Raw genomic sequence first — 16,210 nt, 5'->3', positions numbered from 1 at the left:
TAATATTAATACCAGCACTAATACTAATAATACTATTAAATAAATGACACCAAGTCTACCTGACCATTATTAATTACCCCAATTAATGCAATACCAATACCAATACCATTAATATTAATACCAGCACTAATACTAATAATACTATTAAATAAATGACACCAAGTCTACCTGACCATTATTAATTACCCCAATTAATGCAATACCAATACCACTACCACTAATATTAATACCAGCACTAATACTAATAATACTATTAAATAAACGACACCAAGTCTACCTGACCATTATTAATTACCCCAATTAATGCGATACCAATACCACTACCACTAATATTAATACCAGCACTAATACTAATAATATTAATATTAATAAATAAACGACACCAAAGTCTACCTGACCATTATTAATTACCGCAATTAATGCAATACCAATACCAACACCAATGCCAATACTACTAATGCTAACATTAATACTAATAATATTAATAAATAAACGACACCAAGTCTACCTGACCATTATTAATTACCGCAATTAATGCAATACCAATACCAATACCATTAATATTAATACCAGCACTAATACTAATAATACTACTAAATAAACAACACCAAGTCTACCTGACCGTTATTAATTACCCCAATTAATGCAATACCAATACCAATGCTAATACTACTAATGCTAATATTAATACCAACATCAATAGTAATAATATTATTAAATAAACGACACCAAGTCTACCTGACCATTATTAATTACCCCAATTAATGCAATGCCAATACTACTAATGCTAACATTAACACTAATACTAATAATATTAATATTATTAAATAAATGACACCAAGTCTACCTGACCGTTATTAATTACCGCAATTAATGTAATACCAATACCAATACCACTACCACTAATATTAATACCAGCACTAATACTAATAATATTAATAAATAAACGACACCAAGTCTACCTGACCATTATTAATTACCCCAATTAATGCAATACCAATACCAATGCTAATACTAATACTAATAATATTAATATTAATAAATAAACGACACCAAGTCTACCTGACCGTTATTAATTACCCCAATTAATGCAATACCAAGACCACTACCACTAATATTAATACCAGCACTAATACTAATAATACTACTAAATAAACGACACCAAATCTACCTGACCGTTATTAATTACCCCAATTAATGCAATACCAATACCAATACCACCAGCACTAATACTAATAATACTATTAAATAAATGACACCAAGTCTGCCTGACCGTTATTAATTACCCCAATTAATGCGATACTAATACCGATACCACTACCACTAATATTAATACCAGCACTAATACTAATAATATTAATATAAATTAATGAATGACTCCAAGTCTACCTGACCGTTATTAATTACCCAAATTAATGCAATACCAATACCAATACCAAAATTAATACTAATACTAATACTAACAGTACTCAAATACTAATACTACTGATGCTAATATTAGTACCAACACTAATACTAATAATATTAATATTATTAAATAAATGACACCAAGTCTACCTGACCATTATTAATTACCCCAATTAATGCAATACTAATACCAATACCAATACTAATATTAATACCAATACCAAAATTAATACTAATAAAAATACTAACAGTATTTAAATACTAATACTACTGATGCTAATATTAGTACCAACACGAATAGTAATAATATTAATATTATTAAATAAATGACACCAAGTCTACCTGACCGTTATTAATTACCCCAATTAATGCGATACCAATACCAATACCAATGCTAATACTACTAATGCTAATATTAATACCAACATCAATAATAATATTAATATTATTAAATAAACGACACCAAGTCTACCTGACCATTATTAATTACCCCAATTAATGCAATGCCAATACTACTAATGCTAACATTAATACTAATACTAATTATATTAATATTATTAAAAATATGACACCAAGTCTACCTGACTGTTATTAATTACCGCAATTAAAGCAATACCAAGACCACTAATATTAATACCAGCACTAATACTAATACTAATAATATTAATATTAATAAATAAACGACACTAAAGTCTACTGGACCGTTATGAATTACCCCAATTAATGTAATACCAATACCAATACCAATAACAATACCAATACCATTAATATAAATACCACCACTAATACTAATACTACTACTAAATAAACGACACCAAGTCTACCTGACCATTATTAATTTCCGCAATTAATGCAATACCAATACCACCAGCACTAATACTAATAATATTATTAAATAAATGACACCAAGTCTACCTGACCGTTATTAATTACCCCAATTAATGCAATGCCAATACTACTAATGCTAACATTAATACTAATACTAATACTAATATTATTAAATAAATGACACCAAGTCTACCTGACTGTTATTAATTACCCCAATTAATGCGATACCAATACCACTACCACTAATATTAATACCAGCACTAATACTAATAATATTATTAAATAAATGACACCAAGTCTGCCTGACCATTATTAATTACCCCAATTAATGCAATACTAACACCAATACCAATACCATTAATATAAATACCACCACTAATACTAATAATACTACTAAATAAACCACACCAAGTCTATGCTGCCCCAATTAATTTCCCCGATTAATTAACTAATTAATGACCGCCCCGGGGCACAGTGGGGACTGCGTCTCCCTACCCGGGCTCTCCGGGCTCTGGGCCTTGGGTTTCTTGCGCAATTTGGGTTTCTTCTGATTGGTCCTGGCCAGGAGGAGCCGAAGGTGCCGCGAGACTGGGGGGGATCCGGGGGGGGACGGGGATGGAAATGGAGATGGAAACAGAAATGGAAATTGCAACCAAAATTAAATTAAAATTTAAAAAATAAAATTGAAATAATTAAAATTAAAATTTAAAAAGGTAAATTAAAATTAAAATTAAAATTAAAATTAAAATTAAAATTAATAAAATTAAATGGAAATTAAAATTAAAATTAAAATTAAAATTAAAATTAAAATTAAAATTTAAAAAGTTAAATGAAAAATGAAATTAAAATTAAAGTTAAAATTTAAAATGTTAGATTAAAAATGAAATTAAAATTTTAAGTTGAAATTAATCAAATGAAATTGAAATTTAAATTAAAACTTAAAACCTGAAATTTAGAAAATTAAATTGAAATTAAAATTGAAATTTAAAAAGTTACATTAAAAACGAAATTAAAATTAAAATTAAAATTAATAAAATAAAAGTAAAATTTAAATTAAAACGTAAAACCTGAAATTTAAAAAATTAAATTGAAGTTAAAATTGAAATTTAAAAAGTTGAATTAAAAACAAAATTAAAATTTAAACTGAAGGTAATAAAATTAAATTAAAATTAAAATTAAAATTAAAACTTAAAATGAAAATTAAAATTTAAAAAATTAAATTGAAATTAAAACTAAAATTTAAAAAGTTACATTAAAAATGAAATTAAAATTTAAATTAAAGTTAATAAAATTAAATTAAAATTAAAATTAAAACTTAAAATAAAAATGAAAATTGAAAAAATTAAATTGAAATTAAAATTAAAATTTAAAAAGTTAAATTAAAAACTAAATTAAAATTTAAATTAAAAAAAATTAAAATTTAAATTTAAAAAACCCTAAAATTTAAAAAGTGAAATTGAATGTAAAATTAAAATTTAAAAAGTTACATTAAAATTTAAATTAAAGTTGACAAAATTAAAGTAAAATTTAAATTAAAACTTAAAAACTAAAATTTAAAACATTAAATTGAAATTAAAATTTAAAAAGTTACATTAAAAACGAAATTAAAATTTAAATTAAAGGTAATAAAAATAAAGTAAAATTTAAATTAGAACTTGAAAACTAAAATTTAAAAAATTAAATGGAAATTAAAATTGAAATTTAAAAAGTTGAATTAAAAACAAAATTAAAATTTAAATTAAAATTAATAAAATTAAAGTAAAATTTAAATTAAAACTTAAAACCTGAATTTTAAAAAATTAAATTGAAAATTAAAATTAAAATTTAAAAAGTTGAATTAAAAACTAAATTAAAATTTAAATTAAAGTTGATAAAATTAAAGTAAAATTTACATTAAAACTTAAAAACTAAAATTTAAAAAATTAAATGGAAATTAAAATTGAAATTTAAAAAGTTACATTAAAAACGAAATTAAAAATTAAATTAAAAAAAATAAAATAAAGGTAAAATTTAAATTAAAATTTCAAATAACAATTAAAATTTAAAAAATTAAATTAAAATTAAAATTAAAACCTAAAAAGTTTAATTAAAAATGAAATTAAAATTAAAATTAATAAAATTAAATTAAAATTAAAATTAAAACTTAAAGTAAAATGAAAATTGAAAAAATTAAATTGAAATTAAAATTGAAATTTAAAAAGTTAAAAACTAAACTAAAATTTAAAATAAATAAATTTAAATTATAATTGAAATTAAAACTTAAATTAAAATTAAAATTAAAAAATGAAATTGAAATTAAAACTAAAATTAAATTAATATTGAAATTGAAATTGTAATTAAAATTTAAAAAAATTAAATTAAAATTGAAATTGAAACTTAAAATTAAAACTAAAATCGAAATTAAAATTGAAATTAAAATTAAAAAATTCAATTAAAATTAAAAATAAAAATAAAATCATATTAAAAATAAAAATGAAATTAAAATTAAAAACATTAAATTATAATTGAAACAAATTAAAATTAAAATTGAAATTAAAAATTAAAAAATTAAATGGAAATAGAAATTTAAATAAAAAATTAAATTAAATTTTTAATTAAAAATGAAATTAAAATTTAAATTAAATAATAAATTGAAATTAAAGAAATTAAATTTCAATAAAGCCTAAAAATATTTAAGTTAAAACTGAAATGAAAACAAAAATTCAAGAAATTAAAAATTATAATTGAAGTGAAAATCAAAATTAAAATGAAAACTATTATTAAAATTAAAACATTCATTTAAAATTGAAATTAAAACAAAAAATTAAATTAAATTTAAAATTACAATTACAATAAAAAAGATAAAATAAATTAAGATTAAAATAGAAATAAAAGAAAAAATTTTTAAATCCAATTAAATTGAAATTAAAGAAACATTTAAATGTAAAATTACAATTGAAATTAATGTAGAAAACATTGAAATAAATGAAATTGAAATTAAAATTTGAAACAAAATGGAAATTGAGATGGAAATCTTGAAATTGAATTTAAAATCAAAAATAAAAATTGAAAATGAAATTTAAAACCTGAAATGAAATGAATATTGAAAAGAAAACAAAACTTGAAATTAAATTCTAAATAAAACAAAAAGAACATTTGAAATGACAATAAAATGACATTAAAACGAAATTAAAATCTAAAACCAAAATACAATAAAAAAGGAAATTAATTAAAATTAACAATTGAAGTTCAAACCGAAGTTACAACATCAAAAAATAAAATTAAATTTAAAATTAAAAAAATAAAATAAAATTAAATAAAGTTAAAGGAAGAATTGAAGGAACATTGAAAGTAAAAAAAGAAATAAATATTAAATAAAAATAAAAATAGAAAGTTAAATAAAGGAAAATGAACAAATAAAATGGAAATAAAAATTGAAAGGAAATGAAAAAACATTGAAGTGAAAATGGGAGTGAAAATAAAGAGATGAAATAAAAATAAAAATACAAAATTAAAATAAAATGAAAACAGAAAAATAAAAAAATCCGTAAATAAAATTAAATTTAAAAAATCAAAAATAAATTAAAATTTAATAAGCAAAGATTATAAAATTAGGAAAAGTGTCAAAGTTTACTGGAAAAGGAATTTAAAATGAAAATAAAAATAAAATAGATATTAAAAAATAATAAAGAAAATTAAGAAGAAAATTAATAATTAAGAGAAAATAAAGATATAAATTCATAATACCATGGAAATAAAATGGAAAATAAAGTAAGAAAATTAAATAAAATAAATAAGATATAAATTAAAATATAAATTAAGAATAGAATAAGAAGTAAAAATGAAATTAAAGAAAATAAATTAAAATTCTAATTAGAATTAGAATGAAATTTAAATTTAAAATAAAGCTAAAATTAAAATTAAAATTAAAATTAAATTAAAATTAAAATTAAAATTAAAATAAAATTAAAATTAAAATTAAAATTAAAATTAAATTAAAACGAAATTATCATTAAAACTGAAAATAAAAGGAAAAAATAAAAATAAAATTAAAGATAAAACCACAATTAAAATGGCAATGAATATGCAAATTTAACCAAATGAGATGGACTCAAAATGCAAATTCAAACAAATCAACACCGACAACGAAACCAATCAACACAAAGACAACGAAATCTGATTGGCTGAGGGGAATTGGGGGCGGAGCTTTGACTTTGGCGGGAAATGACTTTGGCACCTCTGGTGGGACCAACCCGACCCATCCCGACATTCCCAGGATGTCCCACGGGGTCTTCTCCACCTTCTGTGGCCACCTGGGGTGGGATCAGCTCCTGGTGGCCCCCATGGATGTTCCTCAAGGAGACCTCGGAACCCCAGGAGAAATTTGGGATCCAAAATCGGGGTCTTCTCCACCCTCTGTGGCCACCTGGGGTGGGATCAGCTCCTGGTGTCCCCCCATGGATGTTCCTCCAGGAGCTCAAGGAGACCTCGGAACCCCTGGAGAAATTTGGGATCCAAAATCGGGGTCTTCTCCACCCTCTGTGTCCACCTGGGGTGGGATCAGCTCCTGGTGTCCCCCCATGGATGTTCCTCCAGGAGCTCAAGGAACCCCAGGAGAAATTTGGGATCCAAAATCCCCAAAATCCTCCAGGATCCCCAATCCCACCTCATCCATGACCCACCAGGAGGTGACATCGACTCATGGGGACCTCCAGAGGGTGAAGGGTTTGGGACAACCAATCCCAAGGTTGGATGGGATCTCCTGAAATTCCTAAATATCTCAAATTTCTGTCAAATTTTGCATCCAAAGCTACTTGAGAAGAAACATCTGGAGGTGGGAATGATGGTGGAACCTTGGGATCATGGAATTTTGGATCCAAAGCTACTGGAGAGGAAACATCTGGAGGTGGGAATGATGGAAACCATGGAGTCCTGGAATTTTGGATCCAAAGAAGGAACATCTGGAGGTGGGAATGATGGAAACCATGGAATCCTGGAATTTTAGGTTCAAAGCTACTTGAGAAGAAACATCTGGAGGTGAGAACAATGGAAACCATGGAATCCTGGAATTTTGGATCTAAAGATGCTCGAGAGGAAACATCTGGAGGTGGGAATGATGGTGGAACCATGGGATCCTGGAATTTTGGATCCAAAGCTACTTGAGAAGAAACATCTGGAGGTGGAAATGAGGGAAATAATGGAAGCATGGATCCAAAGGTACTGGAGAAGAAAGATCTGGAGGTGGGAATGATGGAAACCATGGAATTTTGGATCTAAAGTAGAAAGATCTGTAAGTGGGAAGGATGGAAACCATGGAATTTTGGATCTAAAGTTTCTCCAGAAGAAACATCTGGAGATGTTAATGATGGAAACCATGGAATCCTGGAATTGTGGATCCAGAGCTACTGGAGAAGAAACATCTGGAGGTGGGAATGATGGAAACCATGGAGTCCTGAAATTCTGGATCCAAAGTTATTCCAGAGGAAACATCTGGCGATGGGAGAGATGGAAACCATGGAATCCTGGAATTTTGGATCTAAAGCTACTGGTGAAGAAACATCTGGAGGTGGGAATGATGGAAACCATGGAATCCTGGAATTTTGGATCCAAAGAAGAAACATCTGGAGGTGGGAATGATGGAAACCATGGAATTTTGGATCTAAAGTTTCTCCAGAAGAAACATCTGGAGGTGGGAATGATGGAAACCATGGAATTTTGGATCTAAAGTTTCTCCAGAAGAAACATCTGGAGGTGGGAATGATGGTGGAACCATGAAATGCTGGAATTTTGGATCCAAAGCTACTGGAGAGGAAACATCTGGAGGTGGGAATGATGGTGGAACCACGGAGTCCTGGAATTTTGGATCCAAAGAAGGAACATCTGGAGGTGGGAATGATGGAAACCATGGAATCCTGGAATTTTGGATCCAAAGATACTGGAGAGGAAACATCTCGAGGTGGGAATGATGGTGGAACCTTGGGATCATGGAATTTTGGATCTAAAGTTTCTCCAGAAGAAACATCTGGAGGTGGGAATGATGGTGGAACCATGGAGTCCTGGAATTTTGGATCCAAAGAAGGAACATCTGGAGGTGGGAATGATGGAAACCATGGAATCCTGGAATTTTGGATCCAAAGCTACTGGAGAGGAAACATCTGGAGGTGAAAATGATGGAAACCATGGAATCCTGGAATTTTGGATCTAAAGATGCTTGAGAGGAAACATCTGGAGGTGGGAATGATGGTGGAACCATGGAATCCTGGAATTTTGGATCTAAAGCTACTGGAGAGGAAACATCTGGAGGTGGGAATGATGGTGGAACCATGGAATCCTGGAATTTTGGATCCAAAGAAGGAACATCTGGAGATGGGAATGATGGAAACCATGGAATCCTGGAATTGTGGATCCAAAGTTATTCCTAAGGAAACATCTGGCGATGGGAGAGATGGAAACCATGGAATCCTGGAATTTTGGATCTAAAGCTACTGGAGAGGAAACATCTGGAGGTGGGAATGATGGTGGAACCATGGAGTCCTGGAATTTTGGATCCAAAGCTTCATGAGAAGAAACATCTGGAGATGGAAATTAGGGAAATAATGGAATCATGGATCCAAAGGTACTGGAGAAGAAAGATCTGGAGGTGGGAATGATGGAAACCATGGAGTCCTGAAATTCTGGATCCAAAGTTATTCCAGAGGAAACATCTGGCAATGGGAGAGATGGAAACCATGGAATCCTGAGAATTTTGGATCCAGAGCTTCATGAGAAGAAACATCTGGAGGTGGGAATGATGGAAACCATGGAATCCTGGAATTTTGGATCTAAAGATGCTTGAGAGGAAACATCTGGAGGTGGGAATGATGGTGGAACCATGGAATCCTGGAATTTTGGATCCAAAGCTTCATGAGAAGAAACATCTGGAGGTGGAAATGAGGGAAACCATGGAATTTTGGATCCAAAGAAGAAATATCTGGAGGTGGGAACGATGGAAACCATGGAATTTTGGATCTAAAGTTTCTCCAGAAGAAACATCTGGAGATGTTAATGATGGAAACCATGGAATCCTGGAATTGTGGATCCAGAGCTACTGGAGAAGAAACATCTGGAGGTGGGAATGATGGAAACCATGGAATCCCGAAATTCTGGATCCAAAGTTATTCCAGAGGAAACATCTGGCGATGGGAGAGATGGAAACCATGGAATCCTGGAATTTTGGATCCAAAGAAGAAACATCTGGAGGTGGGAATGATGGAAACCATGGAATCCTGGAATTTTGGATCCAAAGCTACTTGAGAAGAAACATCTGGAGGTGAGAACGATGGAAACCATGGAATTTTGGATCTAAAGTTTCTCCAGAAGAAACATCTGGAGGTGGGAATGATGGTGGAACCATGAAATGCTGGAATTTTAGGTTCAAAGCTACTCGAGAAGAAACATCTGGAGATGTTAATGAGGGAAACCATGGAATCCTGGAATTTTGAATCCAAAGAAGAAACATCTGGAGGTGGGAATGATGGAAACCATGGAATCATGGGATGGTTTGGGTTGGAAGGAACTTGAGAAGTTCCAGGAGTGGAGGTGACACTGATCCCCCAAAGGTGTCAAAGCTCTTGGATCTCCTGTTGGATTTCCAGGAAGGAGAAGGGTGGGAATGGCCAGAAAGCAGCAGATGAACCTTCAGGAGATGTTCTGGATGAGTTCCTCATCCAAAGGTGTCAAAGCTCATTTCCTCTTGGATCTCCTGTGGGATTTCTGGGAAGGAGAAGGGTGGGAAAGGCCCAAAAGCACCAGATGCACCTCCAGGAGATGTTCTGGATGGGTTCCTCATCCACCTTTCCACCAGGAGATTCATCCAAGAGGAAAGGAACCAAATCCATGGGCTGGGACATGGAATCATGGAATGGTTTGGATCCAAAGCTACTTGAGAGGAAACATCTGGAGGTGGGAATGGAGGAAACCGTGGAATCATGGGATGGTTTGGGTTGGGAGGAACTTGAGAAGTTCCAGGAGCGGAGGTGACACTGATCCCCCAAAGGTGTCAGAGCTCAGTTCCTGCTGGATTCTGGGAAGGAGAAGGTTGGGAAAGGCCCCAGACCAGGTGCACCTCCAGGAGATGTTCTGGATGGGTTCCTCATCCAAAGGTGTCAAAGCTCATTTCCTCTTGGATCTCCTGTTGGATTCTGGGAAGGAGAAGGGTGGGAAAGGCCCCATGGTTGCACCTCCAGGAGATGTTCTGGATGGGTTCCTCATCCACCTTTCCACCAGGAGATTCCTCCAAGAGGAAAGGAACCAAATCCATGGGTTGGGACATGGAATCATGGAATGGTTTGGATCCAAAGCTACTTGAGAAGAAACATCTGGAGGTGGGAATGGAGGAAACCATGGAATCATGGGATGGTTTAGGTTGGAAGGAACTTGAGAAGTTCCAGGAGTGGAGGTGACACTGATCCCCCAAAGGTGCCAAAGCTCTTGGATCTCCTGTTGGATTTCCAGGAAGGAGAAGGGTGGGAATGGCCCGAAAGCAGCAGATGAACCTCCAGGAGATGTTCTGGATGGGTTCCTCATCCAAAGGTGTCAAAACTCATTTCCTCTTGGATCTCCTGTTGGATTCTGGGAAGGAGAAGGGTGGGAAAGACCCAAAAGCACCAGGTGCACCTCCAGGAGATGTTCTGGATGGGTTCCTCATCCACCTTTCCACCAGGAGATTCATCCAAGAGGAAAGGAAACCAAATCCATGGGTTGGGACAGGGAGTCATGGAATGGTTTGGATCCAAAGCTACTTGAGAAGAAACATCTGGAGGTGGGAATGGAGGAAACCGTGGAATCATGGGATGGTTTGGGTTGGGAGGAACTTGAGAAGTTCCAGGAGTGGAGGTGACACTGATCCCCCAAAGGTGTCAAAGCTCAGTTCCTGTTGGATCTCCTGTTGGATTTCCAGGAAGGAGAAGGGTGGGAATGGCCCGAAAGCAGCAGATGAACCTTCAGGAGATGTTCTGGATGAGTTCCTCATCCAAAGGTGTCAAAGCTCATTTCCTCTTGGATCTCCTGTTGGATTTTTGGGAAGGAGAAGGGTGGGAAAGGCCCCATGGTTGCACCTCCAGGAGATGTTCTGGATGGGTTCCTCATCCACCTTTCCACCAGGAGATTCATCCAAGAGGAAAGGAACCAAATCCTTGGGTTGGGACATGGAATCATGGAATGGTTTGGATCCAAAGCTACTCGAGAAGAAACATCTGGAGGTGGGAATGGAGGAAACCGTGGAATCATGGGATGGTTTAAGTTGGGAGGAACTTGAGAAGTTCCAGGAGTGGAGGTGACACTGATCCCCCAAAGGTGTCAGAGCTCAGTTCCTGTTGGATGTCTGGGAAGGAGAAGGGTGGGAAAGGCCCCAAAGCCCCAGATGAACCTCCAGGAGATGTTCTGGATGGGTTCCTCATCCAAAGGTGTCAAAGCTCATTTCCTCTTGGATCTCCTGTTGGATTCTGGGAAGGAGAAGGGTGAGAAGGGTCCCACAGCCCCAGATGCACCTCCAGGAGATGTTCTGGATGAGTTCCTCATCCACCTTTCCACCAGGAGATTCATCCAAGAGGAAAGGAACCAAATCCATGGGTTGGGACATGGAATCATGGAATGGTTTGGGTCCAAAGCTACTTGAGAGGAAACATCTGGAGGTGGGAATGGAGGAAACCGTGGAATCATGGGATGGTTTGGGTTGGGAGGAACTTGAGAAGTTCCAGGAGTGGAGGTGACACTGATCCCCCAAAGGTGTCAGGGCTCAGTTCCTGCTGGATTCTGGGAAGGAAAATGGTGGGAAAGGCCCCAGACCAGGTGCACCTCCAGGAGATGTTCTGGATGGGTTCCTCATCCAAAGGTGTCAAAACTCATTTCCTCTTGGATCTCCTGTTGGATTCTGGGAAGGAGAAGGGTGGGAAAGGCCCCATGGTTGCACCTCCAGGAGATGTTCTGGATGGGTTCCTCATCCACCTTTCCACCAGGAGATTCATCCAAGAGGAAAGGAACCAAATCCATGGAATCATGGAATGGTTTGGGTTGGAAGGAACTTCAGGGAATTGGAGAAGTTCCAGGAACGGAGGTGACACTGATCCCACAACAAAGGTGTCAAAGCTCAGTTCCTGCTGGATTCTGGGAAGAAGAAGGGTGGGAGAGACCCAAAAGCACCAGGTGCACCTCCAGGAGATGTTCTGGATGGGTTCCTCATCCACCTTTCCACCAGGAGATTCCTCCAAGAGGAAAGGAACCAAATCCATGGGTTGGGACATGGAATCATGGAATGGTTTGGGTCCAAAGCTACTTGAGAGGAAACATCTGGAGGTGGGAATGGAGGAAACCATGGAATCATGGGATGGTTTGGGTTGGAAGGAACTTGAGAAGTTCCAGGAGTGGAGGTGACACTGATCCCCCAAAGGTGTCAAAGCTCAGTTCCTGCTGGATTCTGGGAAGGAAAATGGTGGGAAAGGCCCAAAAGCACCAGGTGCACCTCCAGGAGATGTTCTGGATGGGTTCCTCATCCAAAGGTGTCAAAGCTCATTTCCTCTTGGATCTCCTGTGGGATTTCTGGGAAGGAGAAGGGTGGGAAAGGCCCCATGGTTGCACCTCCAGGAGATGTTCTGGATGGGTTCCTCATCCACCTTTCCACCAGGAGATTCATCCAAGAGGAAAGGAACCAAATCCATGGGCTGGGACATGGAATCATGGGATGGTTTGGGTTGGAAGGAACTTCAGGGCATGGGAGAAGTTCCAGGAGCAGAGGTGACACTGATCCCACAGCAAAGGTGTCAGAGCTCAGTTCCTGTTGGATTCTGGGAAGGAGAAGGGTGGGAGAGACCCAAAAGCACCAGGTGCACCTCCAGGAGATGTTCTGGATGGGTTCCTCATCCTCTCCATGACGAGATTAATCCAAAAGGAAAGGAACCAAATCCACGAGTTGGGACATGGAATCATGGAATGGTTTGGGTTGGAAGGAACTTCAGGGAATTGGAGAAGTTCCAGGAACGGAGGTGACACTGATCCCACAACAAAGGTGCCAAAGCTCAGTTCCTGCTGGATTCTGGGAAGGAAAAGGGTGGGAAAGGCCCCATGGTTGCACCTCCAGGAGATGTTCTGGATGGGTTCCTCATCCTCTCCATGACAAGATTAATCCAAAAGGAAAGGAACCAAATCCATGGAATCATGGAATGGCTCCGGCTGGAAGTGACCCCAAAGACCATCCAGGGACACCTCCCCCTATCCCATCTCTCTCCAACCCCCATCCCACCAGGCCTGCAGACCCTCCAGGAGCCACCGCGCCGCCGTTCCTCGCTCACCTTTGGTGTCGTTGACCGGGTCCATGTGCCGGTAGATGTAGCCCTCCAGGTAGGAGTGGAACTTGGGCGTGGGCGGGAAGAAGGCCAGGCAGATGGCCATGAGCTCCCAGCCGCGCGCCAGGCTCTCGTAGCGGAAGTTCTCGGTGGTCTGCCGGCACAGCTGGATGTAGAGCTCGTCCCGCAGGCCCTGCACGCTCCACCCCTTGGTGGCCACCTCCAAGGCCACGCTGAGCTGGTCCGTCTTGGCGCGCCGGTCGCCCATGTACATCTGGATGAGCTTGAAGATCTCGCACGCCTCCTTCTTGACGTTGCGGTCGTTGGTCATGATCATGGGCTTCTTGATGGACTCGCTGCTCCAGGCCAGCATGTTGGCGATGGAGACCTTGCGGCGGAAGAGGCCCTGCGTGTGCTTGTTGAAGTGCTTGGAGGCCCAGTTCTCAATGTCCGTCTCCGAGGACGGCTTGCGCAGCGTGAACGTGGGGAAGACGCAGCTGGCGCTCGGCATCATGGCGCGCGCCGGCCGGCCGCCCTCGAACGGCGCGCACGCGCCCAGGTCCTCCGACTGCGGGACACAGGAGGGGGTGGGTGATCGATTGATTGGTTGATCGGTTGGTTGGTTGGGTGATCGATTGAGCAACAGGTTGAAAAATGGAGCGGCCAATAAAGCAATGAACCAGTGAACCAATGGCTCAATCAATCAATCAACAAACCAATCAACCAACCAACCAACCAACCAACCAATGGCTCAATCAACCAACCAACCAACCAACCAATGGCTCAATCAATCAATCAACCAACTGATCAATCAACAAACCAACCAACCAATCAATGGCTCAATCAACCAACCAACCAACCAACCAATGGCTCAATCAATCAATCAATCAATCAATGATCATTCAACCAGCCAACCAACCAACCAATGGCTCAATCAATCAATCAACAAACCAATCAACAACCAGTAAAACAATCAGCCAACCAACGCTCGATCAACAACCACCAGATTAATCAATGAACCAGTCAACAAACCAACTGATCAATCAACCAGCCAACCAGCCAATGGCTCAATCAATCAATGAAACAACTGATCAATCAACAAACCAACCAATCAATGGCTCAATTAATCAATCAATCAATCAATCAACCAACTGATCATTCAACCAACCAACCAACCAACCAACCAATGGCTCAATCAATCAATCAATCAATCAACAAACCAATCAACCAACCGGTAAACCAATCAGTCAACCAACGGCTCGATCAACAAACCACCAGATTAATCAATGAACCAACCAACAAACCAACTGATCAATCAACCAGCCAACCAATGGCTCAATCAATCAATGAAACAACTGATCAATCAACAAACCAACCAATCAATGGCTCAATCAACACAATCAATCAATCAACAACCAATCAACCAACCGGTAAACCAATCAGCCAACCAATGGCTCGATCAACAACCACCAGATTAATCAATGAACCAATCAACAACCAACTGATCAATCAACCAGCCAACCAGCATGGCTCAATCAATCAATGAAACAACTGATCAACCAACCAACCAACCAACCAATGGCTCAATCAATCAACTGATCATTCAACCAACCAACCAATGGCTCAATCAATCAATGAATCAATCAACTGATCATTCAACCAGCCAACCAACCAACCAATGGCTCAATCAATCAATCAATCAATCAACCAACTGATCAATCAACAAACCAACCAACCAACCAATCAATGGCTCAGCCAGCCAACCAATGGCTCAATCAATCAATAAACAAACCAATCAACCAACCGGTAAACCAATCAGTCAACCAACGGCTCAATCAACAAACCACCAGATTAATCAATGAACCAACCAACAAACCAACTGATCAATCAACCAGCCAACCAGCCAATGGCTCAATCAACCAACCAACCAACCAACCAATGGCTCAATCAATCAATCAATCAACCAACTGATCAATCAACAAACCAACCAACCAACCAATGGCTCAATCAATCAATGAACCAACTGATCAATCAACAACCAACCAACCAATGGCTCAATCAATCAATCAACAAACCAATCAACCAACGGCTCAATCAACAAACCAACCAGATTAATCAATGAACCAATCAACAAACCAACTGATCAATCAACCAGCCAACCAGCCAATGGCTCAATCAATCAATCAAACAATGATCAATCAACCAACCAACCAGCCAGCAATGGCTCAATCAACCAACCAACCAATGGCTCAATCAATCAATCATCAATCAACAAACCAATAACCAACCAACGGCTCGATCAACAACCACCTGATCAATCAACCAGCCAACCAGCCAATGCTCAATCAATCGATCAATCAACAATCAACCAACCAACCAACCAATGGCTCAATCAATCAATCAATCAATCAACAAACCAATCAACCAACCGGTAAACCAATCATCAACAACGGCTCGATCAACAAACCACCAGATTAATCAATGAACCAATAACAAACCAACTGATCAATCAACAGCCAACACAACCAACCAATGGCTCAATCAATCAATCAATCAATCAACAAACCAATCAGCCAACCAACGGCTCAATCAACAAACCACCAGATTAATCAATGAACCAACCAACAAACCAACTGATCAATCAACCAGCCAACCAACCAATGGCTCAATCAATCAAT

The 16,210-nt window shown here is 36.9% G+C and overlaps 1 protein-coding gene across 1 annotated transcript in view; it reads right to left on the bottom strand.

The window, feature by feature from the left end:
• ARHGAP39 (Rho GTPase activating protein 39) overlaps positions 1–16,210 on the bottom strand; it is a 190,484-nt gene that overhangs the window by 20,923 nt on the left and 153,351 nt on the right. The window contains exons 5-6 of the mRNA XM_064706796.1: positions 13,539–14,100; positions 2,731–2,823 (exon numbers count right to left, since the gene is read on the bottom strand). Of these exons, the coding sequence (XP_064562866.1) occupies positions 2,731–2,823; positions 13,539–14,100 (655 nt within the window). The remainder of the gene's footprint in view (positions 1–2,730; positions 2,824–13,538; positions 14,101–16,210) is intronic.

Source organism: Zonotrichia leucophrys, chromosome 2 (assembly GCF_028769735.1).
Source record: "Zonotrichia leucophrys gambelii isolate GWCS_2022_RI chromosome 2, RI_Zleu_2.0, whole genome shotgun sequence".
NCBI lineage: Eukaryota > Metazoa > Chordata > Aves > Passeriformes > Passerellidae > Zonotrichia > Zonotrichia leucophrys.
This window is presented reverse-complemented; position numbering and strand designations above follow the sequence as displayed.